Source organism: Chaetodon trifascialis, chromosome 8 (genome assembly GCF_039877785.1).
Source record: "Chaetodon trifascialis isolate fChaTrf1 chromosome 8, fChaTrf1.hap1, whole genome shotgun sequence".
Lineage (NCBI taxonomy): Eukaryota > Metazoa > Chordata > Actinopteri > Chaetodontiformes > Chaetodontidae > Chaetodon > Chaetodon trifascialis.
This window is the reverse complement of record NC_092063.1, coordinates 19,264,994-19,292,053: the sequence shown is the minus strand read 5'-3', so window position 1 is coordinate 19,292,053 and position 27,060 is coordinate 19,264,994. Positions and strand designations below refer to the sequence as shown.

Here is a 27,060-nt window from a genome sequence, read left to right as displayed (position 1 = left end):
CTCACCTTGAGGCTGATCACTTACGGTGTGAGTGGAGAAGATTGTCCAGTCAACACATCCTTTAAGGGCAAAGCTGATTCATTTATGATGTTTTCACTCATTCGGGGGGAAAGTGTTCTTTTATGCAATCCTGCTTTGTGATGTATTATAATTATTGTATAATGTCTTTTTACCGTTGACCAAAGCAGCTCAAAGTATAAAGTTTAAAAGGCGTCCACTGAGGGGCGTGTGTGTGTGTATGTGTGTGTGTGTGTGTGTGTGAGCATGATCATGTGTGTCTGTGTCTTTGGGGCATCAGTTAACTGGGTCCCTCCCTCCCACAGCGGAGATAGTCAGATTTAATCTGATAAACTCTGGATGCAACAGCTGTCACCCAGACCCAGCCTGTCTATGACCCAGTCTTTCTGCCTACCCTCTCTCTCTCTCTCTCTCTCTCTCTCTCTCTCTCTCTCTCTCGCTCTCTCTCTCTCTCTCTCCCTCTATGTCTCTCTCTCTAACCCCCCTTCCTCTCCATCTCCACTTAATGCCTCTCTCTCTGCCTCTATATCTTTTCTCTGTTTCTGGGCCTCTTTCAATATGTCAGTGTGTGCGTGCGATTGTACTTAGGATAACACACATAAGGGTACCCCCATGCAGCCCCCTGCAACACACACACACACACACACACACACACACACACACACACACACACACACACACACACACACACACACACACACACACTGTCCATTATCCATCTCAGTCCCTAATTCAGAAGCTTAAGATCGATAAAGCTCTTGTTAACAAAGAAAAACAAACACAAATACACTGGCCTACATATATTGTATGATTTTTTTCAGCATATGTTCAACATGAGCATGCAGTGTTCTGCTGATGGACACTTTGGCAGCTGATGAACACAACAGTCAGCGTTGTAGAGACTGATCTTTTGACCTTTTTCATTCAGTATCACAAGGTCAACCTGCCTCCCTTTCTCTCAGTAAGCTTCACTTATCTCTGCTGTTGGATTATTGTGGTGTTAAGTCATCTATGGCTGTTATAAGATGGGCGAGGAGGTTTTGTTGTGTAAAAAACTTAGGACACTGGTACTGATAAACAAACCTACCCTGCTTCCCATATATGTACTGTATGTACCTGTATGTACTTTTCTGTGGACCAATTTCAAGTAATATGAGGACAAGGTGCACATCTCTTGCATGAGTGGTCAAATTGTCTGTGGTGAGACGTGTACAATGTGATTTAATGGTAGTTTCCAGGGTGAGAAAGTGGTGTCAGCTTCTTTTCCAGAAGAGGAGAGAAGAAGAAGCTCCACATACACAAGCACAGACCTGTGTTTTCCACAGCGAGCAGCTACTTTGGCATCAAAGCATAAAGTTCAGGTCTGATTCCTGAACACGGAGAAAAGCATTCAGAGGAATACTGCAAATCAGCATCTGGGTCAAAGCAGACAAGGCAAGTGGAAAAGTTTGAGACACCAGCAAACTGCACTGAATTTTTTTTAAACATTTTTTTTTTCCCCATTTCACTGCTTTTGCGCTATTGACTCTAAAATAGCATTTAGCCTGGAAGTGCAAGTCATTGAGCTATGAAATTCCATTTAGCCTAATTTTGCTCGGGTCATCAGGACGCTGTAAAATCTGTCAGTGTCCCCATCTCATCTTCAAATTGTCTGCTTAAGTCCTTTTATTCTGCTATATCTCTAAAAACATGTGTGCCCCCTGCCAACACACACACACACACACACACACACACACACACACACACACACACACACACACACACACACACACACACACACACAATCGCTTTAAAACATGCAAGCTGGCACGCACATATGCTAATGCACTGACTTTCTCCATCACATACACATGCACACACTACTATCAAAGTGCATATCCCACGTTACTGATTGGGAAGGAGCAGCAGGGAGCCGAGGAGTGTGTGTGAGAGTGTAATGAACCCCCATTGAGCTGATAGAACTCCACAGTTTGGGTTTGTGTGTGTGTGTGTGTGTGTGTGTGTGTGTGTGTGTGTGTGTGTGTGTGTGTGTGTGTGTGTGTGTGTGTGTGAGAGTGTGTCTGAAGTGAAGAGGCTTCTGATACTGGCCTGAAACAGTGGGATACAGTACAGCTCTCACCAAGCTTACACACACACACACACACACATACACACACGCACGCACGCACGCACGCACATACATTCATGTTACTCTAACTTCAAGACAAACCCGCTTGACATTTCCAGAAGGAAGACATACACACTGACAGCAGAGTGGAGGCCAAAGTGGAGGAAGAGCTAAGGGCATGAAGGACATGGGGCAGCACAGTGGAGGATACAGTTTGTTGTTTGTGAGCACATACTCTTATCAAATCATATACGTTTTAGTTTAGGCATGTGAGATGAATTTTGAAGGAATTATAGTAAAAAAAGAAAAATGAAAGAAGTGATGAGCAAGAACTCAAAACTAAAGAGAAACTGGATTTACTTGGTTCTTATTTTATTGTTAATTAATGAAATCATAAAGATAGAACTCAGGCAGCAGCGCACCTCTGCTGCTGACAGGCAGTGCTGAACTACTGTTGGCCACAGTGACACAGTGCAAAATATCAAGCATGTCTGATTAGGACGGGGTGTCCTCAAGCCTCTGTTACATCACTCAGGAACAGCAGGGACCATCCTCCTCACAGCAGGCCTTGTCAAATACTGTCTGATGGTTCCACTTGAATCTGACTTGAAGAAGTCCCGCCTGTTAAAGGACGTCTTACACACCAGCCCTCTCCTCTTTCTTTGTCTCGAATGCCTGCTCACACACAAACACACAGTGACAGCCACCAGGGTCACACAGGACAATCATTGGCATTATATTACGTATATTATTTTAGATTATTATCAAGAAGGTGAGGGCTGCACGGTGGCGCAGCAGGTAGTGCGCGTGCCTCACAGCAAGAAGGTTGCCGGTTCGATCCCCGGGTCAGACGGGGCCTTTCTGTGTGAAGTTTGCATGTTCTTCCTGTGCATGCGTGGGTTCTCTCCGGGTACTGGCTTCCTCCCACAGACCAAAAACATGCTCATTAGGTTAATTGATGACTCTAAATTGTCCGTAGGTGTGAGTGTGAATGCTTGTTTGTCCTTGTATGTGGCCCTGCAATCGGCTGGCGACCGGCTCAGGGTGTACCCCACCTTTCACCTCCCACCTCTCGCCCATTGTAGCTGGGATAGGCTCCAGCCCCCCGCAACCCCGAAAGGGATAGGCGGTATAGATAATGGATGGATCAAGAAGGTGATTCATTTTACAACAGTGGAAAAATCAGTTAATTGGCCAACTTCGTCAGTAGTAACAGGCCCTGATATCATTTACACACATAGAATCGTGTCCTCTTTTCTCTTTCTGTCTTCAGGCCACACGCACACACGCTCGTCACCTCTCTGTATTAGCCTCTATCACAGCCCAGCTCATTGCTTTGCATATTTAACCAGGACATAATTTCCTCCTTGGGACAGGGGTGCAGGGGTGTGATTACACCTGCCACAGTTCATACTCATCCATTTACACCAGAGGACAGAAAAGGACTTCAGTGTGAATCCAGCTATAAGCACTGATTCATCTGCTCAGTCGCTCATAATGGGTCACACGCCTCTTTACTGTAGGAAAACAACACACACATTCTGTACATCCACCTAGTTTCTGCAGTTATTTATAGGTCAGCTGACGGCTGGCTACATGCATGTGTCCCACATACTGGAACGATGAATGTTAAGATCATTTTAGCATTCAGTTCAGTCTGTATGATTTAGTACTTGGTGATCTTGATTCTCAAATATTAAAAGTAGGAGTGGTGGTTTGCCATTTACTGTAAACACGCAGTGACTGATATGTCTTCCCAGATATCCTCAAATTGCCTGCAGTCAGTTTTCTTTGATTTTTCAGTCAGGGAAAGCTGCCGTTTATTGATTTCAGTACTCACTATTGCTTATTGTTGTTGTCCTGTCACAGCAGACCAATCTCAAAGAACGAGCAGCAACAAAGGCCAAATGATCAAATGCTTTAAATCTCCTCACGTTGTCTAAAAATCACCTTTCTTGAACACATGGCAAAGAAAACAGTCGATGCCCAGAGAGGAAAACAACTCATCTACCCTAAAAACAAAAGTCTGAAGGCTGAATGTGACAAACAGAGAAAAACAAAAGACGTACAAAAGCAATAGTGGGGCCCTTTCACACCACTGAATCTGTTTAAATAATCATGTATGCTATTGTTATCACCATATATCATTATAATGTAGTGCACAGTGAGAATATGTCTGGTAAGAAGTTGTGTCTGGCTCTGTAAAGCTTTGCTTTGTTTTGTTTTCCGTTCCGTAAAGACAGAGAAAACTCAAACGGTCAAGAGAAAAAGCAGTGAATGGATGAAATCAGTGATTTGTAAACTGACGTCCAGTCAGACAGCGTCCTCTCACTGACTTCCCCCAACCCTGATTCAACATGCTTACAGGCTGAACGGCTTTCAGAGCGCCACCTCAAAAACTACAGCACACTGGTGGCCACGGATGCTCAGCAGCCAATCATAGCTGACAGCAGATGGACCTCATGAATGTATTGCAATGAAGACATGTTTCAGTTATCAAGAGTGAGTTTGATGAACCAGAACTGAGCTGGACCAAATGACGACAAAGAAATGGTCACCCAGACCGCCCTCCCTTGCATGTGGGGATGGTGGTTAGAACCTTTTGCTCTGCTGTTTCATGTGATTAAAGGTGGTGAATGAGGGATGAATGAAGCCACTTTCTGTCCATATTCCCAGGAGAGTTCAGTTCTGCATCCGAGCCCCGTTCATCTGTCAGAAAGGGTGCTGTGATCAGACGACCATCTTTGAGTTCCCACCAAACTCTTGCTGAATGCGTTCATATTAAGTGGCTTTGTGGTGTAATGGGGCTAAAATGTAAATGTGGAAATGCAAATGCATTGAAACGCCTCGCAGTCTAGAGATACCTATTAGGAATTCAAGATGAGATATTCCCTCTGCTCTGCTGAAACTCTCTTCTGTTCAGCTCTGATGCATGTCTCAAGGCCTCGCCATGTTCACTGATTCAGTGATCATGTTACAAAGATAAGTCTATTCCCTCTATAGCCCTATAGAGCTGCACCAGAGAGAATAGCACTGGCTTCAATTAGACAGTCAACTGAATGACTGACATATATACATATGTATAGGTAAATTGTCAACTATAATAGCTATAATCGGTTGACTATTATAATGGCTGGGTTTTAGCCACAGCGGAAAAGCACAGGTGCGACTAATAGAGGATTGGAGACAGTCTGTGATTGGCTGCTGAATAAAAGAGATCCTCCACTCAGTTCCTCCACACAACTGTCAGCCCATCAGATTTGTGACAAACATCAGCTTTATTATATTTTATGTTTGTGTCTGATAAGCTGTAGAGCTTGCCTCCAGTTTCTGGACATAAGGGACTGAATAACATCACAAATCAGCCTGTATTTGCATTGACGTACTACCCAGGACAGGCAGAATTTTATCTGAGGCAGCTTCTCTGCACGTCTCCCCCCTTGAAGTCTAACTTTTTACTGCACACAAGCAGGAGTGCAGTGAAATACTGCTGCATGCCACTGCGCCAGCTTTCTCCCTCTGACCCTGCACTCCAGTCATTCAATAAAGTGGTCAAAGTGCAGCTAAGGCCGGCAAAGTACAGCTTGGACCGATTAATGTTGAGTCTCAGCAACATTTATAACCAGGAATTTGCAGACAAAATCAAATGATTTAACGTGGATTTGCAGCGATCGCCGTGGTTTCTCAGAGAAGGCAAAGTAAATCCATGCTGAGCTTTCACACACAGTTCAGCTGTGGTGAACTTACTCATGAATTCAGACAGTGGCTGAATTGCAAATCATTTTAACACTGCAGGCTTTGATCAGGCATTAAGTAGCGCCGATCCTAACTAGCTGAGTGTGACATGTTGTAAAACGGCCCCCATGCAGAGAATAAACCCTGTCAGGTGGCATGACTTCTCCTCTGCTGCCACCCTTATACCAAACGTGTTGTTTTCATCCATCCAAAATAAGTGTTTTCTGCTGTGTGATGAGCACTACAGCCTCCCCGGGCTGCGAGCATGACTATAGACTTTAAGTCTTCTTTAGAAAATGTATCATACTATTTTACCAGATTTCCAGTAATCCTGTAATCCTATTACACAAAATAAGTGACTTCCTAATTCTGTCCAGTTAGAAGAGAGAGTCATCCAGCTGGATTAAATGCTGATCCAATACAGTCTGATTACCGCCTATTGCTTTTTTGTCTAACCATGCAAGTAAAATTACATTGTTAAAGTGTGGTTACCTCCTCTCTCTGTACATTACGGTAATCCTATTGCAGCTAATCAGTAGCCTAACTTTCCAGTACTGTCCTGTAATAAGACACAGCTCTCTCTCATGGATTCAATATTGATCCAATTTGGTGTGATTTCCATCTGAGCGCTGGCTGCAGACCGGCTCGCCTGGTGCCAGCACGCAGGCTGGGTGATGGAGGAACCAGAGCCAGGGCTGCACAAAGCTCTGCTGATCTGAATACGAATGCAGTTTGACTCCAGTCCAGACTGAGACAGATCGAACTTGAACGGGATCCAGTGATGAGTGGTGCTTAGCGTCAGATTACAGATTTGGTTTAGAGGTTGATTACCAGTTTGGTTGTCTGATCTGCCGAGTGTCTCTCTTTGTTTTTATTGTGTGTGCTGCAGTAGGAGGGATGTGAAGCAATGTTGAATGAAATCCAGACTGAGTGTGGCAGAGGGAAATGATGCACTGATCCAAAAGTCATGTGCAAGAGAAAGAGAGGGAGAGAGATTTGCTGCTCCACACAAATGAATAGAACAGGTAGAAACAACATTTTGGACTTACCTGTGTTTTTTGTATCATGAACAGAGGCTGTTTCTTGTTGACTATGGGTCTGGAAATAAAATAAACTGGAAAGCGAAGAGAAAACGTTTCATTTCTGCGCAATCCTTTGTTGTAAAGGGAGAAGAGGGGGTTTAAAATACAACAAACATACAGGAAACCAGATTTTGCGACGGGGGACATACCACTTGTAATCAGGGGAACTAAAGCAGGTTTATTTATAGAGCAGCTTTCATTCATAACACAGTTCAAAGTGCTTCATAGGCACAGAGCACTGAAGTCACTGCATATTTTGGCTCCCTTTTTTGCAGCCATAGTTTCAGTCATACAATGTGACTGATCCAAGAAGTGTCCCAGCGTCAGATTTTTCTTATTCAGATATATGTCTTCTAGAAGTCCCTGCACATGCATTGTTATGTAGATATGCTCTTGTATAAAAGCCATCATGCTTTTGAAGATTTCCCTTACATTTGCAGAGCAGTGCAGAATATCATACTGCATCACTGTCATAAGCATAATTGCAGTAAAGGTTTTCCTTGTGGAGTGTTGTCGCTCTGTCCAGCATGGAGGCCCTTCCCTGTAACCATGTGTAACTAATTTACAACCAATCTGGGTTTCTGAATGTCCTGCTGGCTCAGAGGGACATGATGCCTGCCACACACTCACAGTGCTGCAGACTGGAACCGGTTTCATGGAAAATGCCATGTGCCTTCCAAACACTCTCCCCCTTTTTCTTGTCATATTATTGGACTTCTTTTATTGGATTTACCACAGCCACAACCCAATCAGCGGACAAAACACTGACAATGAACAACTGCTAGTATAACTCCAGTGTGGTTACAATTTGGATAAGATTAGGGAAAGATCATAGTTATGGTTAAAACAGCAACTACACAGTATAAGCACGTCCACCCACAACCCATCCTGCATGCGTTTTTTTTCCCAGCTGCATTTTAGAAAGGGTAAGTACTTCCTGCCATGGCCACTGAACACAAATTTTGTGCTGCAAAATTGTCTATTTGTGAGGGTGATTTCTCGGGCCACTGGGCTGGATTTACAACATGAACACTGAATTTCATAAATCACATTATTGGATAATATTCCCATTGTTGCATTTCTTATTTATTTATTTATTTATTGTTCATACTGTGTAACTGCCACCCGGCTCTTTGGAACCACTGCTGTAAAACCCATTGAACACTGTGTGGGTTGTACAAATAACACCGAGTTGGCTGTCCTGCCTTTGCATATGCTGTTTACTATGCATCGCTGTTTAAGACCTATGCAAAGAAAGAATACTGAAAGACTTTCCCCCCCAATTTCAAAAGAAAACAAAACAGAAGTCATGTCCTGTATGTATATATGCCGACTCAGTACTTTCTACATGATAAAAACTGCATTGCCATCCACACTAGTACCTTATACAGTTCAATCTGTGTAATAGTTCATAGTGTTTTAATCTAAAACCACTAAAAAGAAGTGTTTATTAGATATGTTTATATCTTCATGATAATGAGTTAAATATATTTACATTTCAGACAAAGCAAATCCAAGCCAGTGTTTCCTCCAGAGCGAATTATTCAGTAAGGTGGGCTATAATAAGGAGAGATGCCACCCAGCTGAATTTATTTGACTACTATTGCTTTCATTGGTTTTAAAGAGGCTCTATTACATCAATCTCATTTTCAGCATCTATACAATCATATGAATAATGCCACTGAGTTGAATTGAAAGCATTATTAAAATTTGATTTGGTTTGAGTGTTTAAACATCCATCTGTGTCCACTGGCTGTTTTGGACTAATTCCAATCAACACATTACACAAACTGGACATGGCCTCAATTGGCTCCCTTTACTCAACAGTTATTAAAATCTGTCCAATTATGTAAATCTGCATCATTTGACCTGTCGCTCTCCTGTATCGTTTGAATTAGATGATCAGTATCTGTTGGTCAGTGTCTTGCGAATACTAAGGATTTAAACGTCTGTAACACATTTCAGTGAATTTACATGATTTTTTTCCTCTCTTAAACCAAAATACTGTATATTTGAAAATCAGACCATGCCTTGTTGATATGAGATGTAAAGTGTTACACACTTCACAAACTGTTCCATCCCGAAGACAGAAATTAAAAAAATAAGGATCCAGACATCTGACTGCGGCTTCAGTCTGGTGCTCTCTGTATGATCAGCACTACGCAGCAAAGTGCAGCAGAAGTGGGTATGGATCACAACTGTAATTATTTCCTTAGAGCCCTGAATCTGCATAAAAGCACTACACCCGGACACCTCTCACACATGAACTGTGATACTTTCTAAAGCAGTTTTCAACAGGTGTATGAGATTATTTCAGCATAACAGAAGATAATGACATAAAAAAAACCCAGTGAGGCTCACCAGGCTGATGGATCGCTGCACGAGGTGACCAATCATCCTTACCAGAAAAACCCTCAGCAGGACCTGAATTTGGAACTTGAGATCCTGCAGAGATATGCAGGAAAAGTCTTGCTGATCAAGCAGGCTCTCTCTTTTTTTTTTTTTTTACCAGCACATTACCTCTGTAAAACACGTTCACACCTGGCTGCTGCCCAAACCGTGGAGCCACAGCACAGAAAACACTGCATTAGCAGAAACCATTTCAAAACCATTTATAAGAACTGTCACTTTCCTCACTTTGTATCTTTCCTTTGTATTATCCTCGTCTTTTCAAGACGCATCAGACAACTCTGCATCTCAGTGGAATCAGACCTGAACTGAATTTAATCACTTCCCAGAAAAACTTTAAAGCAGTACAGCAAGAGCACCAACAGAAGCAGGAGAATAAAAACATCGCTAAATCCACAGTCGCTGCTTTGTAACCAGCATGAATCCAAGCTGACCACAGCTTCAGCAAACAGCTATTCACAGCCACCTTTAAAGCCCAAAGGGTGGTGAGCATTTGGTACTCAAACCAAAATATCTGATATTTTCCTTTATTTTCTCAACATCAGAGTGGAATCTCAAGCTGTGCCTGAATTATCAGCGTGGCACAGAGCTGCCGGAGCCCTGGCAAGCGCTGCGGTCCAAAGCTGACGGGGCAACAAGCAGATGTGAAGCCTGAAAGTGATGCTAATGGACTCTGCTCTTGTTTCTGATCCCTCTTAGTGTGCTTCCCTGCTCTGGCTCACAAATGTGATTATTTGATATGAGAATATTTAGAACATTGGGAAATATATTCCCCCTCTTTCTGATCTGTATATGTTTCGTATGAGGACCCCTCACCTCTGCAAATGACTGACTTCAAATGATGAATTTCTTCTTCAGTTGGAAACACAGTGATAAATTCTTCATGTAACGTTTTGTGTCAAGGGCACTTTTCTCGCTTAATGCAGACAACTATCCCTTTCTGTGTGTCCAATTTACAGTTTTGGCGTGTTGCGCATATTTGCTCTTCCATTATGCATGTTGTAGTGTGATGCTAAGTTTAGTACAGTCACAGGGAAGAAAGCTGTGGCTGCAGGGAGCGGTTGTGTGTTTGTGTAGTGAGCCAGCGTGGTAGTTAGGAAGTTCTTTGCTCTGGAAATGTAAAGCAGGCGGAGAACGAATAACAAGCCTGAATATTTATATCTGCTGCACAATTTCAGCTTCATACATATCTTTCTCATTCTCATCTCGGCTTTCAACCCCCATCTCTTCCTTCCTTCCCTGTCAACATCCTATTTATTCATCTTTTTACCCCTCAACCTTTGTCTCTAATCCTTTTTATTCCTCCTCCTGTTTGTCTTTTACTTACTCTTCCTCAGTTTACCTCCCCTCCACATCCCTGTACAAACCCCCTCTTCCTCCTCTCACACACTCCTCCACTCATTCTCTCTCTCTCTCTCTCTCTCTCTCTCTCTCTCTCTCTCTCTCTTTTATTCTGCGATTTAGGTCACTGACTGACTAAAAGACTACACACAGCTGGCCTATAAACCGTTCCGCCCTCCTCTCCAGTCCCCCACCCCTCACACACACGCACACACACACACACACAAAAAAAGACACACACACAGTATGATGAATCACAATCCGGCTCCAGCACTAACTGACATTGTCCTGATCCACATTTGTGTATTTGGTCCATCTTGTGCGTCTGTGCTGGACGTCTGTCTGTACTGATTTTCTGCACCTGTCTTTCACCTCATTTTCTTTATCTATTTTAAATATTTAATTCCTCATCAGTCTTTTCTTGAACAAAACTCTGTGACCTGAATAGAAATAGAGTGTCTCATCTCTAAGGCCTCAGATGGGGGTGTTTGGTCTTCAGATGTCAGCGCCATTTACTGTATTTTACCTTTTTTTTCTTTCTGCAGCAGGAGAAATTCAGGGGCGGATATTATTTGCTTGTTTGTTGTTCTTGCATTTGTTTGCGCTGCATCAACAGAATAGCAGTAGGTCAACAATTTAACAAACAAATTGTCCGTGCATGCAGGCTCTTCACTCTCATCTGAATCTAATAATGCAGGCACCAGATACAACACACAAATGCTTGCATGCACACTCACAGAGGCATTCGCAAGCACATGCACAAGGGCGCACACACACACTGAAGCTTAATCACATAATCTCTACCCAAATAATTAATGACATCATTTTTGGTTGTAGCATCCAGAACGCTGGCCAATTGGACGCCAGAGGTAATAAAGGGGGAGTGAGAGAGAGAGACCGAACAGGAACAAAGAAAGGATGTATGAAAAAAAAAAAGAGTGCAGGGGGTTGATGAAAAGATCTGACAGACCACAGAGAGAAGGTGAAGGGAGGAAAAGAAAGAGAAACATAGAGGTTGTGGGTGGGAGAGAGGCTATTAGCATTTGCAATCGTCTCTGCTTTCATCATATTGTTAATTTTTAGACTTGATACTTGCTGATACACACTCCACGCTGGATTTAAGAGACATGTCTAAGCCTACACTCAAGAGAGAAATGGGAAAAACAGGCACAACACGGGAACAGGAATAGAAAATGAGAAGCTGCAGCACAAATATAACCTGCATTAAATCAGTTTTAATGAGAAGAAAGCAGAAAGAGGAACGCAGAGACAGAGCAGCATAGGCATCACAATGGAGTCCTCACTCTCACACCCTGTTAAAACACAAGTCCACTGTTTACATTATTTACTGTTTATCTCTTGTTCAGCCAGCTCTTGAGGAAAACAGAAGTCTCCCTTTGGCTTGCTAAACCTTCTTTACTGATCAAGGCCTGCTTTGGCAGTCCAGTATTTTGCACTTAGCAGGTAATACTTGATACAGAGATTAAGAGTTGGCATGTGTGCCTTTTGGAAATGTTACCTTTTTTTTATAATGTTTTGATTATAAACTGAGGCACAGAACCATTTGCCATGTTTGAGAAGAGAACATGAAGTTCTGCTTTTATCTGTCACCTTGCTGCAGCAGTTGCCGCAACTTAAAGCTGTTGAACACCGGGCATGTAACGGTCTTCAAGCCAAAAACATGACTTTATGAGCATTAATGATGCTGCAAATCTATAAAAGTCTGTGCACTATTATCAATTAAATACAGAGTAGCTAGTAGGGAAGAGACAAGTAGATCACAGCGAGCACTTATGTAGTCTAATGACACTGGGTTTTGCAGGCTTCTCTTGCAGCTGAAAAAAGCGTTTAAACTGAACAGGAATGACATGACCTGCAGTGAGCAAATTTAAATTGAATGTGAACAAGACAGAGAGTGAGAGAAGAGGAGCTGAGGATGGAGAGTTTAATGATGAAGTGAGTAGCCAGCTGTTAAATCAACAGTTATGGATCACAGGAGGAGAAGCAGCTCTACAGGAGCTTTCCACGTCTTTCCTGCCCATAATTCTTTCATCTTTTCATCATGTGAGGCGCGTCCCCGCCGAGAGGCGAGGCTCATTATTCATGCGCGCACCACGCTGCTTCTAATTCACACGACACGCGCCGGGCAGCTGCCGCCATATGCCATCCTCTGTGTGTGTGTGTGTGTGTGTGTGTGTGTGTGGATAGAGGGGGGCTTTTCCTGCAAGTGGCTCTTGTGTTATTGACTGTCTGTCTGAGTGGCAGGATGTGTCTCTCTCTCGCTCTCTCTCACACACACACACTCACACACCCTGTCCCACCTCCGTCACCCTCGCCCTGTGTTGTATATGCATCACTGCTGCAGCACTTCCAAACAGGACAGATGAGCAGCAGGCCAACGGCCACCTGCTGGCCTGCCGCTCAGGATCTCCCCTGGTTTTGGGGGGTTTGTTGGGAGGGGGATGCCGGGTTATAGACAGCCTGTGGCCTGTCCCTCTACATCCACACTCCCCTCCATGCCCCCCTGTGGAATGGATCAACAGAGAGGCAACCAAGGGCAGCAGGCAATTAGGGGGGAGTGTTATGCGAGATGGGAAAACCAAAGACGTCCTTATCTGTACGGAGCCTGTGTCCTTTTGTATGCTTGTCTTTTCTTTATGTTGGCTATCTGTCTCTTTCTTTGTGTGTACTTGTGTGTTAGTGTGTTAGTGTGTGTGTGTGTGTGTGTGTGTGTGTGTGTGTGTGTGTGTGTGTGTGTATATGCACCACACACACACACACACACACAGCAGCATCAGTAATCCACGTCTCAGTGTACCCTCTCAACCTCGTACACACACACACTTTCACAGACTGTTCCCATGGAAACCCACACCGACAGAAAGCACGCGGGCCCCTGCCTGGAGGCTCGAAGCAGCGAGGAGACTTCCCGCGAGGAGTCAGCCGGTTATTGATCCTCAGCACACGGAGGCCAGCCGACTGGCCAAGCACGTGCACGCACACACACACACACACACACACACACACACACACACACACACACACACACACACACACACACACACACACACACACACACACACACACACACACACACACACACACTTTTGCTGCACAAAAGCAGATCGGTCCAAATAAACCCTCAGCACTAAACAGGCAAACCACAGCCTCTACAATCATCATAGCAACAGTTAGCATGTGTCAGCTCTCTCCAGCAACAGATGTATCACTTTATTTCTATGCTGCAGTTGTAGTTCAAACATGGGATGTCAGCATTTAGAGCTGATACATGAATGACAAGAACAAAAAGGAAAAGCTTCAATGGGCTGATGGGGAAGGTAAGAACACAGTGGTGAGATCATTCTCACTAAATCCAACATGCAAACAAACACCATCGTATTCCTCCTATGAAATACCAGAAAATATCGCAGTTCAGCAATGAAATGGAGTGCAAATCCAATTCACAGCATTCCAGATATTGTGTGTGACATACAGGACACTGTATAAATGTTGTAGCTGAGAAGTTTTTAAAATGCAGATGAAATCCCGCTCTCCACCTCCTCTGATTTAATGTGGGTTACAATGTGCCATGCACTGGCACATCCATCTGAACTGCTTTCATATGATCTGGTCAACAACACTCATCAGCTTGAGCACCAGGAAACTAGCCGCAGTGTTATTCAAAAACACTTGATTTGCTTCATTTACCCCATAACAGTTTCTATCAGAAGCCTTTATTTCAGATGCAGTCAGCAGTCCACAGGAGTTAGCAAACATCTGGTCAGTTCAAGCCTGTCAAAAACAGTCAGACAAAGCTGCTTGGAAGCGGCATTGTTTTTCCTGTTTAGAGAACAATATTAGAAATTCTGTTCATGTTTGCGTAAACGCGGCTGTTAATGGATTGCAGAGCAGACGGCAGCAGGGTGGATCAGCAGCAGGATCCAGCTGTTCCTGACCCACATTACCTCAGCTAAACAGGGAATAAGATTTTCTCATTTGAATTAGGTCTACTCATTTCTGACTCCACTGCAAGCGGTATTACGGGCTGCACACTGAATCATGAAATTATCTGTGCTCCGCAGTCAGAGTGCATTTTGTCTGTATCGTAAATGTCCTGCCTTAAACTGGTATGTTTTTAGTGACAGGGTTCTCTATATGCCGCTCTCATTTAAAGGAAAGGCAAAGTCAGATGAGGGTTAGCAAAGTTCAGAAAACAAATACCAGTACACCACTTACTGCTTTTCAAAAATCACACCTGAACTGTCTTAGCTGTCCATAGAGAGACAAAGCCGGCTCGGTGTAGGAAAAATGCACTCATGAACTCATTTCACATCATTAAAAAGCAGGTACCCACGGTGCACCCTGCATCATGTGCTGGTGTGTGTTTTCTTGTTTATATGGCAGATGAGACTAAATGTCAGTATGATGTCATTGGGGTATGTCGGCTGGCAGCTACAATGGATGCTGATGGAAAATGCTTCAGCATCAGGTTTTAGGGTCAGTGCCACCACTTTGCACTGACATGTAAAAATCCTACAGAAAAGGCAGCTGGAGAACTTTTATGCACTGACACGTTTGACAAAATAGAGCAGAAGCGAAATGAAATATAAGGAAGGTCACGCTGCCACGCTGTTCTCCTATAGCTACAATCTCCTCAGAGCTATACCAGAGAAAAACATCCCAGAGGAAATGAACACACACAGAGCAGGTAGAGATCAGACGCGTTGATGCGCCGTCACCTGGGGATCCACACATTCCTTTGAGTCATCCTAAAATCGCTGGATTGTGGATATCATTATAAGTTGGTGATACAGTGTGAGAGTGGATTTTATTTCTTGAAAATGTTGACTGTGTTTTGCTGTGTTGCAGAAGACATTAACTCAGCCTTCGTCCTTCTCACTTGATGAGGGCAGCAGCGCTGTGAAATGAGCCTTAACCTTCAAAGCCCGCCTCACTTATCGAGGCTTGTCGTTATATCGTCTCCAGTCTGTCTACACCTGTCAAGGTTTCCATCTGTAAATGGGAGTTTGATAGCTCAGAATTAGATGATTAAATTTCCTAATGTAATTACATAGACCTGAATGAGATGGCTTGTGGGTTGCTGACATCTTGGATGGACTGACTGTTCTTTGCAGCGTGACAGATTTAAAATCAGTGTTTGTTATTAAAGCATTAGTTTCGGACACTTGCACTTCGCCTCCATGCCTCACCTTTGATTCTGATTTTCTCTGTCTTTTCCCTCCTCTCTTCATCTGCATCTCGCTCTTTCATCCCCTGTTTCCTCCTCTATTTTTAACCGTTGTCTCCAGACTCCCTTTAAAGAGTTTTTCCCAAATTTCCTGTTCGAATTCTGTGTGATGTAGTAATGTCCACAATCAGGATCTAGTGACATTCCCATGAATGTTAGCTCTAACACTGCAGGGCTGAGTGTGCAAAAGGTCCTGACATTTTTCTTGATACATAAAACAAATACAGTGAGCAAACCAATCACAGCAGAGTGTGGGTGGGTGTATGTTCTTCTGCAGCTTCCTCACAACAAGCATTTGTTTGGAGGTGTGTGTTCCATGAGAAGAGGAATAATTATGTTCTTTATGATTATCTATTAAATTAATCATTTCTTATCATTGTTTTATTGTAGTCTAATGTTTTATTTCCTGTGGTTTTCTGGCAAGTTACAGTGTCAGTGTGAGGAGATGGAAACCTCCACTGTAGCCAAAGAAAATATCCAACTTTCATGTGTTACAGCAGCTCAACTTTCCACCCCTTTTTTTCCCCCAAATCTCTCCTCTTCTCACACTCTCCTCCCATCATCCCCTCTCCCTCTGATGTCAGAGCCCCACAGGGCGCTGTAGTAACTGTCTGTCAGTCAGTTTCGTTTAGTGTTTATAGTACATCCAGCCTCTCTGATCCATTATAAATAGCTTAAAGTGGCACAGCACTCCCTCCTCGCCGTCGCTCAACACTCTGTTTATTAGGCTTTGTACTCAACCTAATTAATCTGACCAGTTGCTCAGAATAAAAATGAAGCTGGACATGAAACCATTACATCCTGGATGTAAAATGTAAAATTATTTTGGATGTAAAAAATAAGTAAATAAATAAATAAGAACTCTAATATTTATTTATGTGTTGATCTAAATCGCCATACTGAATCATTTTGTTTGCTTAATTAGAGCAGCATAGATGAGCAGGGATGAGCCCCATTCAACTTATGTCAGATTTGTTATTTGATTTGACAGGCAGAGCTATTTATAATTCAAGAGTTTTCAAGGGTGCATTGGGGATTCTTCAAGGTCTCAAGATCTGTGATGCGATCTGCAACTATAGCCTGTCCGATCAGAACAGATATATTGAGTGCTGAAGGAATTTTCACCTCCTTGACTGTAGATACATGTTCACTCACTGGGCTTGAATATTTATTGTATGAAGTGTATATTTCCAGAGATTTGAAGTGGCTTTAATCATTAATTAATCAGCCCATAATGATTCTCTAGAACAACCAACTTCTATTATATTCTTCAAAATTGCAATGAGAGTCATGTGGGGGTGACAGTCTGACTCTATTTATAGCTGAAGAAGTTTCACAGAGACTCTCCAAGTTTTCACATTTTCATGTTATTAGAGTTCCCATTTGGTGTAATTAACCGTCCGTCTTCCAGAATAGGAATCAGAATTACTTCATGCCAGAAAATTTTCCCCTGGCGGATTCATTGCTGTCTGGATTTCGCTCACCCTGGTAGACCCAAAGCTATTAATATCTCAAAGACTTTCAAGGGCACACCAGGATTAAAGTAGTTTTCATATTCTGTTATGTGGAGTGGGAATATTTTGATGTGAAGTATGCTGTGTAATCCCCTCTGCTGCCTGTAAATTCCCCTCTGCTGTGTGTGCTGTGCTCAGTGTTGGAGAGAAACTACTTCTTGTTATGTTACTTAAACGTTACATCTCTTAAATATGCCAAATGCACTCTCTTGCCTTAAAACCATGAGATTCCTCTGTTACCTTGGCAGAGAAAACAAACAACTTTGATTACCAACACATATTTTAGCACAAGAACACAAGTTAAGGAAAGATTTTACGCTCACACTGGACAAGAGGACACTGTAACAACAAACTATTTCAATTCCAGTTTCAGGGATCTCGTGGACGGAGCAGTGAGAAGGACTTTGATTCAACTGGAGGAGTTATGTATGATGATGTGACCTTTAATCCCTCACAGCTCCATAACTGCCACAACGTCCTGCACTGATGATGCGTTTTCCTGTGTGGTCAAATGCGCCCAAGACCATATCAGCAGGTGGTTTGAGTGATCGGATCACTATGTGTCTTTAGTGAATGGATCTGAGCTGTAATACCTGTCACACTGTTTCACACGCTGCCTAGTCACAACTTGTCTAGACGTCCCCATGCTCCCCCGACACGCACCCATTCCAAATCCTGTTAACGTCGCCAGCCTGCGCCACAATAACCTACATTCCACAGTAATCACAGCGGCTGACTGAGACGCGTGAGGGCGTCGAAGCAGCCGTGGAAAAACGGCAGCAAATGCTGGTGACAGAGCAGGAGGCTGCTGACACCCAGAGAGGAGAGGAGAGGAGAGGGGCGAGGGAGGGACAGCATTTTTAATTTTTTTTTTTCTTTTGTGTGTTCAAATCTTGTTTGGAAAAGGAGGATATGTATTTGGAGCACCATATTGCTGTGGCTGCGCTCCAAGCTCCTACCAGCTCTTACAGCAAAAGCAGAGGCAGAGGGATCCAAACAGATTAGGACGCACACACACATAGACACACTGTCATAACGCTGTATTGTACAGCAAGAACTGCATTCACAATATTTTGTTTTGTGTCATTTTGAATAGAAAGTCAGAAATTTTGGGTTACAGTTCAGCTTAGTTGACATAGGCAGCAGAATGGCACGTGGACATTTGAGTATGAAGCAACTAATACAACTATATATATATATATATATAGTATATATATATATAGTATATATAGTATATATAGTATATATATATATATATATATATATATATATATATATATATATATATATATATATATATATATATATATATATATATATATATATATATATATATATATATATATATATATATATATATATATATATATATATATATATATATATATATATATATAATTAGAAGGTTTTTGTTGTGTCTAAAAACGGGTGGCTGTGCCAGAACTTCACCCACAATATATGGTCTGGGTTTGATGGCACATTTCCATACTTTGTAACACTGTTTGCTGCAGGCACAATAGACAAAAATGACATGTTCCATACTCAACTCTGTTACCATCTCCACACATAGAAGACTTCACCTGACCATACCCAAATTTAAGCCTCACCCTCACCTAAAGATTGGGATTAGTCGGGCCAAATCTGAGACACCTGAACCGAAGCGAGATAGAATCCCTAGAAATCCCTGACACACACACACACACACACACACACACACACACACACACACACACACACACACACATAGGGACATGCACAGGAGACAGAGGGAAAGCAAGAACACGGGAGGAATGTGGAGACGCCCGTGTGCGCGCTCAGGCTCGGTCACGCAGCGCCGGGGCTCAGGCTCGGCTGCTCCTCAGCTCCTCTGGGCGCTGATGCACGGCGTCCCCGACTGACACGCCTTGTGTATCTCCTCCCATCAGCCACAGGACGAAATCATATTCAATTCCAGCCGTGTCATTACAAAAACCACCCGGCCGGCATTATAAATTGGTATTGAATGGGAAGATGGTGAGTGAATGTTGGAGGAGACAGTTGTAGTCCACATATTTGCATAATGTGATTTTTTTCCCCCCAACAAGTATCAGGAAATGGATCTGCCCATTTAGCCATGCGCAAATTAGTGTTAAATTGGGGTGATTGCTGGATTGCACGCATGTGCCTTACTGAAATGAATCACACTAATCCCAAAATAAATTTGGGGGCTACCACAGCAAATATATGGACCCTTATGGGGCTGTTATAGCCTATAAAAGATACTATATCCTTCCACAAGAAAACATTATTCTCAAAAAAGTCAACGAAGTGAAATTTCCGTTTGCGCGCGCGTGTGTGTGTGCGAGCGCGTGTGTCAATTACTCATGGGTGGAAATACTGGAGATGACGTCACTTTTACTAGAGCTATCCTGGCGATTCAGAGCTTACGTCACTGCACTGTAATATAGTGCAGCTTGATGAGGATGATATCAGAAAACAAGAAAAGCTGGGTCTTAATGGCGCTGCTTCTTTTTTATAGAAATAGGCCTATCACAAATATCATATTTCATAACAGACTCTTACAGTAGACCGTGCTACAAGCTTGATGCTGTTTCCTCCACACTGGCTAAAGTTTCTGTGAATTGCTTTTCTGTAGTTCATCCAAAAGCCACCCTACTGTTGCATCCTTTAAGCTTATGTTTACTCTAAAATGACAGAATCTTCTTATCAGGTCTCACAAGAATCTGGGTTTGTCTGTGTATTACCCTGCTAAATGGTGACCTGTAGGACTGTTAGTTGAGATGCTAATTCTTCAGATGATACGGTGATGACGGTGTGATTGTGTAAGATACCGGCTACTTCCACCTCCTATTCCAGTTGTGGATATGGCTGCCGCCGCGGGTGCTGTGTAACAGCCCTGCGCACCGAAGCCAACCATTATGAGTGAGAGGGGGGGGGGGGGCGGCTGTGTGTGTGTGTGTGTGTGTGTGTGTGTGTGTGTGAGAGAGAGAGAGAGAGAGAGAGAGAGAGAGAGAGAGGGGCGGTAGATGTAAGAAATAGGGGGAGGGGTGGAAAAAAGATAGAGGAGGAGAGTGTGACTGCGTGTGTGTGGATGGATGGAAAGCCTACCACCGGGTTGTGCCTCCACTGCTAGAATAGCGCGCACACACATACAGACACACATACACACACTCACTCAGAGGGGTAGTGTGTGAGCCAGCCAGCCAGTCAGTGTGAGTGTGTAAGCCATGTTGGATGTGAATGAACGGGAGGAGAGATGCTGCTGCCGCGCCGCTCCTAACGCTCAGACCTCCAGCTCCACGGACCACAGCGGGTAGATGCCAACTCTCCAGGCCGACGGAGAGACGGGGGAGCCTGGGGGAAGGTGTCGGGCGGTGCCGGCGGTCCTGGAACTGGCCACCTAGCCGGAACGAAGGAGGGAGAGAAGTAACGGGGACAGGGGAAGACGCGCTCGAGAGAGAAAGAGAGAGAATAGGCAGAGGTGGAAGAGGGAGAAAGGAGGGGAGAGACAGAGAAAGGAAGAGACTAAATGGCTGCACCGCTACCGGGCTTCACCCCGCTCCTGCTCTCTTCTCTGGCACTCCACCTGCTTCTCCTCGGCCCTTTGTTCGCCCTCACCTCGGGGACGGTGAATACAGGAGGGGCTTCCAACCGATGGACCCCGGGCCTCTGCCACCGAGACGCCGGTAAAGTGAGCCAGCAGCAACAGCAGCAGCAGTGCGAGGAAGCAGGGGAGTCGCGAAGGGGCAGCTGGAATCTACGCCCAAGCAGGTGGACCGTAGAGCGGAAACAGACTGAGGGATGCTCTGGAGTGCAGCGCGCAGGGGGGTCGCTGGGAGAGTATCACCAGGACGGGGCGAGGGGGACAGGGAAGGAGAGACTGAATGGTGTCGGGACGGTTTGGAGGAGTGGAAACGACCATCCGGCACCACCACCACCTCCTCCTCCTCCTCCAATCCACCCATGTATTAAGAGCAGGTCGAGCTCTGATGGCGTCGGCGCAGGAGAGGGAGTGGAGAGAGGGAGGATAAGGAGAAAAGGCGTTGTTCCTCCTCCTGTTTCACCTGCTTTCACCTCCTCGCCGGTTCAAAACGGCAAAAAACGGGCAGTACAAAGGACTAGAGCGTGCGCGCAACGGTGGCCGGCGTCGAGGCCACACCTCACCAAACGTGGCGCCTCCACTGCCTTTGTGCACGCCTCTGGCCTGTGCAGGGCACCCGGAAGTGGGGTGAGGAGAGGGGGAGAGGTGTGGGAGAGGACTCGTGAGGTGAGGAGGCTTTTTGCTACACGGTCCTCCCTGACACCCGGGCATTTCTACTGGTCAAGTCCCGACAAACAAGCTCTCTCCACGGCCAGTAACCCCTCACCTGGCCCCTTGCCAACCGGTTGCTCTTGTTGCATTTATTCTCTTTCTGGATACAATTCACCACACAGTGAGGCTTCAACATACACCTACAGATATCATCCCCGTTTTGCCAACAATTCAGACTGTATCCAGGGATCAAAATTGGACTACATTTGCCATTTTTCAACTTGTCAGTCCTGGCAGACGGACTACACAGATATTCAAGCAGTTTACAGGAGCAGCAACAGCAGCCAGGCTTGGGGTGCTGATGGGGGTTCAGCCAGTGTGGACAGGAGGGCTGGTAATTGTTCTCGTTTGGGCAGGCACAATGTTATCGATCCCAGCAGCATCCGAGAGGGGGGTGATGATAGCTGTTTGACTGGCTGCATTAGGAGCAGAGAGAGGAGTGGGGGAGACGAGGAGGAAGTGAAGGAAGCGCACAGATGTAGCACACTGGCTGTGATTAACTCCAGAGCCAGGGCGCACAGAGATCGTTGTGGACCCCCTGTCCGTGATACGATAGCCAGGTGTTACCACGCCAGAATTATGGGTAAGGGGAGGGAGAGGGGTGAGAGAACAGGGGGAAAGGATGGGAAAGGAGGAGGGACGAAACCAGGCAACAAACACATTAATTCATCTAATTATCCGGATAATGATTTGGCTTTTCTGATTCTGACGCTCCTATGTGGGGCTGATAATGAACTGCGGCAGGGGAAATCAGCACCGGCAACCACAGGGCAGAGCAGTCAAACCCGGGGAGAAAGTAGGGAGGTTCCCGGTGGTTGCTTTGGTTGTTTGGACAGAGTAGAGGTGGGGGGTGGATATTTAGCTGAGTTTATGGTCCCGGAGGGAGGCATAACGCAGAGGAATCTCCCCATCCAATTTCCCAGCAGCATCCCAGAGACGCGCGGCCAACGTTTTCTATCCAGCAAAAGAGCAATTCCCGAAATCACATCGAAATATCCTGGCCCGGTGCTCATTACGCCCCCTCAAACACAAACAGGCGGTTATGCAAAAAGTGGAAAACTCTCCAAACCGCTCCGTCTGTCTGCGGAAAAAGTGAACGCAACTTCAGAGGCAGAGTCTGCCGGTGACTCAGGCTTTTTCACGCCTGCTAAGTTCCCCGTTACATCCCCCGGTGTTGTGTCAGCCGTGTCTCGCTTTGAAACAGCAATCAAACCACGTCTCCGCACGCAGTCTGCTCGCCCTTCAGCAAAACACCTCTCGTTTCTCTCGGAAATCAACCTGACCGCATGGCAGGATGAGTCTGCACGTTCGCTGCACTCGCACCCAGCGAAGGACATGATTTCAGGACGCTGGACAGCTCCTGTAGACGCTCAGCGTGTGTTTGAGTGGCGCAAATTCAACACCAACAGTAACAACAACAATCGAGAGGAGGGAGGCAAGGAGGTAAATGGATATATTCATGACTCTGAAATAGAAAAATCGGCATGGCATGGTCAGACAGAACAGCGAGACATGTGGGGGAGCGCACCGCGAGAGGTGGTGCACGCAGGATGCGCTGACAGCATTTCCCCCGACTGTTCAGCCACCGGGCGGAGGGACCATACGCATATGCAATTAAAATCCGGTAAGCAAGTGCCATTAGAGCCCGAAGGTGTCAGACAGTTAGATGGGCGGCAGATGGGGGCCGAGGGAGAAAAGGAGAGGGATGCAGAGCGGGAGGGAGAAGGCTTGGAGGGGTCCGCTGCTGTTGCTGCCGCTGGTGGGGGAGGGAAATTACAGGTGGGGGTGGGTGAGAGAGAGGCGCGGCTGATGGGAGGGAGAGAACCAGGGGGAGAGGAGCAAGAGGAGGAGGAGTGGGAGAGGGAGAGGGGAACAACAAAGGCGAGCCAGGCAGAGGAGAGAGAGGCAGAGGGAGGGAAGGGTCAGGAAAGGGGCAGTAGCAGCAGCACCATCACGCAGCCAGATAGCGAAATAGGGAGGAAAGAGAGCCTGGCAGATGAAAGCCATGAGGCAGGAGAGGCGGGTGAGAGGGGAAAAGAGGAGGAGGAGGAGAGGCACAGCGCAAGGGGAGAGAGGAGTCTGGAACGACTGATAATAGTAGCAGATGATGAAACCTCACAGGGAGACAGGGAGAGGAAGATTTTGATGGCGTGGCCTCGCTCTCGGCGTGCAGCCAATAAACATCCCCATTTCTCCCAGTATAACTTCCAAGTACAAGTGGCTGAGAACCAGCCACCTGGCACCTCAGTCATCGTCATGTCCGCCTCAGACCCAGATGCAGGAGATGCAGGCAGACTGAGCTACTCAATAGCCCCGCTGATGAACAGTCGATCATCTGACTACTTCCAGATCCACCCAGACACAGGTCTCATCACCACCACTCAGATTCTAGATAGAGAACACATGGACTTGCATTACTTCCGTGTCACGGCGACTGATTATGGCTCCTCTCGCCTATCTGGCACCACAATGGTGGCCATCACTGTTTCAGACCGGAATGATCATTCTCCCATATTTGAGCAGACAGAGTACAGGGAGACCATCAGGGAGAATGTAGAGGAGGGGTATCCCATCTTACAGCTGAGAGCTACAGACTTGGACTCCCCATCCAATGCCAATATCCGTTATCGCTTTGTTGGTGACACGGCTGCAATTGCCCGAGCGGCCTTTGAGATTGACCCACGCTCTGGCCTCATCACAACCCGTGGAGCGGTGGACCGGGAAACAAACGAGCACTACACTCTCCAGGTGGAGGCTAGTGACCAGGGGAAGGAACCGGGGCCACGCTCCGCCACTGTTAAAGTTTTCATCACTGTTCTGGATGAAAATGACAATGTGCCACAGTTCAGTGAGAAGCGCTATGTAGTAGCAGTGAAGGAGGATGTACGGCCTCACTCTGAGATCCTGCGCGTGAGTGCCACAGACCGGGACAAGGACAGCAACGCTGCCGTTCACTATAATATCATCAGTGGTAACAGCCGTGGACAGTTCTCCATTGACAGCGTCACTGGGGAGATTCAGGTTGTTGCACCACTAGACTATGAGTCTGAACGGGAATACACGCTCCGTGTTCGTGCGCAGGACAATGGCCGACCACCTCTGTCCAATAACACTGGTATTGTCAGTGTACAGGTGACGGATGTCAACGACAACCCACCAATCTTTGTCTCCACACCCTTCCAAGCGTCTGTGCTTGAGAGTGCCCCCGTCGGTAGTTCCATCCTCCACATTCAAGCCATTGATACAGATTCTGGTGACAACGCCCGCCTGGAGTACAGGCTAACTGGCACCAGCTCTGACACGCCATTTATTATCAATTCTGCAACTGGCTGGGTCACAGTGAGCTCCATTCTTGACAGAGAATCTGTAGAGCACTATTTTTTTGGTGTGGAGGCCAGGGATTATGGCATGCCGCCTCTTTCTGCTACAGCGAGTGTTACAATTACAGTGATGGATGTTAATGACAACCGGCCTGAGTTTCTCCAAAAGGAGTACTATGCTCGCCTGAACGAGGATGCAGCGGTTGGTACCAGTGTTGTTACAGTCACAGCTGTGGACCGTGATGTCAACAGTGCGGTGACCTACCAGATAACGGGAGGAAACACCAGAAACCGCTTTGCCATCAGCACAGCAGGAGGGGCTGGACTTCTTTCATTAGCCCTCCCATTGGACTATAAACAGGAGCGGCGTTACGTTCTAACAGTCACAGCCTCAGACCGCACCCTCCACGACACCTGCCAAGTGCACATCAACATCACAGATGCCAACACACATCGGCCTGTGTTTCAGAGTGCCCACTACTCTGTTAGTGTGAATGAAGACCGACCACCTGGAAGCACTGTGGTCGTGATCAGTGCCACAGATGATGATGTTGGTGAGAATGCTCGAATCACATACTTCCTTGAGGACAATATCCCACAATTCCGGATCGACACCGCCACAGGGGCTATAACACTCCAGGCAGAGCTCGACTATGAAGACCAGATGACCTACACTTTGGCCATAACTGCTAAAGACAACGGCATACCACAAAAATCAGACACAACATACGTTGAGGTGAATGTGAATGATGTGAACGATAACGCACCACAGTTCCTCAGCCCCAGATATCAGGGGACCGTGAGCGAAGACGCTCCTCCATTCACCAGTGTCCTCCAGATCTCAGCCACTGACCGCGACGCACACGCCAATGGTCGTGTTCAGTACACCTTCCAAAATGGTGAGGACGGGGATGGAGATTTTACCATTGAACCAACATCTGGCATCGTCCGCACAGTTCGCCGTTTGGACCGTGAGAGCGTACCATTCTACGAGCTCACGGCCTATGCCGTGGATCGTGGCGTGCCCCCTCAGCGAACCCCCGTCCACATCCAGGTGACAGTGCTAGATGTGAACGACAATGCCCCTGTCTTCCCTGCTGATGACTTTGAGGTTCTAGTGAAGGAAAACAGCGCTGTGGGCTCTGTGGTCGCCCAGATCACAGCCACTGACCCGGACGAGGGTGCCAACGCTCAGATTATGTACCAAATTGTAGAGGGCAACATCCCCGAGATCTTCCAGATGGACATCTTTTCAGGGGAGCTCACTTCACTCATTGATCTTGACTATGAGGTCCGCAATGAGTATGTCATCGTCGTCCAGGCCACCTCAGCCCCTCTAGTGAGCCGGGCCACTGTCCGGATCCGATTGGTGGACCAGAACGACAACCGGCCCACTCTGCGGGACTTCCAAATCATTTTCAACAACTTCGTGTCCAATCGCTCCAACAGTTTCCCCAGCGGGGTAATTGGGAGAGTACCTGCCCATGATCCTGATGTGTCGGACAGGCTGTACTACACCATCGACAGAGGGAACGAGCTTCACCTGCTGCTCCTGAATCACACCAGTGGAGAGATCCGACTGAGCCGAAAACTGGATAACAACAGGCCACTGGTGGCTCCCATGCTGATCACAGTCACAGGTAAGAGACCGTGAAGGGAAAAATGGAGGATAGGATGGGAGGAAGTGTGTGTCTGTGTGGCCACAGTCAGTTCAGATTCCCCTGCAGCTTTATTCACTGTAACAAATACTGTGAAGATAAGGACTCAGACTCTACAGGTTTGAGTGTGAGTGAGAAAGGGATGTGATAAGACTGGATGACATTTGGTTGAGCTCTGGGCATTGCTTCTACCTTTTTGTCTCTTTCTTTTAACTTGTGTGCATGAAGGAATGAGTGATCAGCTGGACCAGTGAGAAAATTTGTTTTTTGTACCTTTGTATCAGACGTCTGCTACACATCCCACACCTGACTCCCT

General features: G+C 45.8%; 1 protein-coding gene across 2 annotated transcripts in view; it reads left to right on the top strand.

The window, feature by feature from the left end:
• The first annotated feature begins 20,559 nt into the window (after positions 1 to 20,559).
• Positions 20,560 to 27,060, top strand: part of celsr3 (cadherin, EGF LAG seven-pass G-type receptor 3) — a 103,028-nt gene continuing 96,527 nt past the window's right edge. For both annotated transcript variants that reach the window (XM_070969591.1, XM_070969590.1), the window contains exon 1: positions 20,560 to 26,726. In XM_070969591.1, the coding sequence (XP_070825692.1) occupies positions 20,984 to 26,726 (5,743 nt within the window). In that variant the 5' untranslated portion in view covers positions 20,560 to 20,983. The remainder of the gene's footprint in view (positions 26,727 to 27,060) is intronic.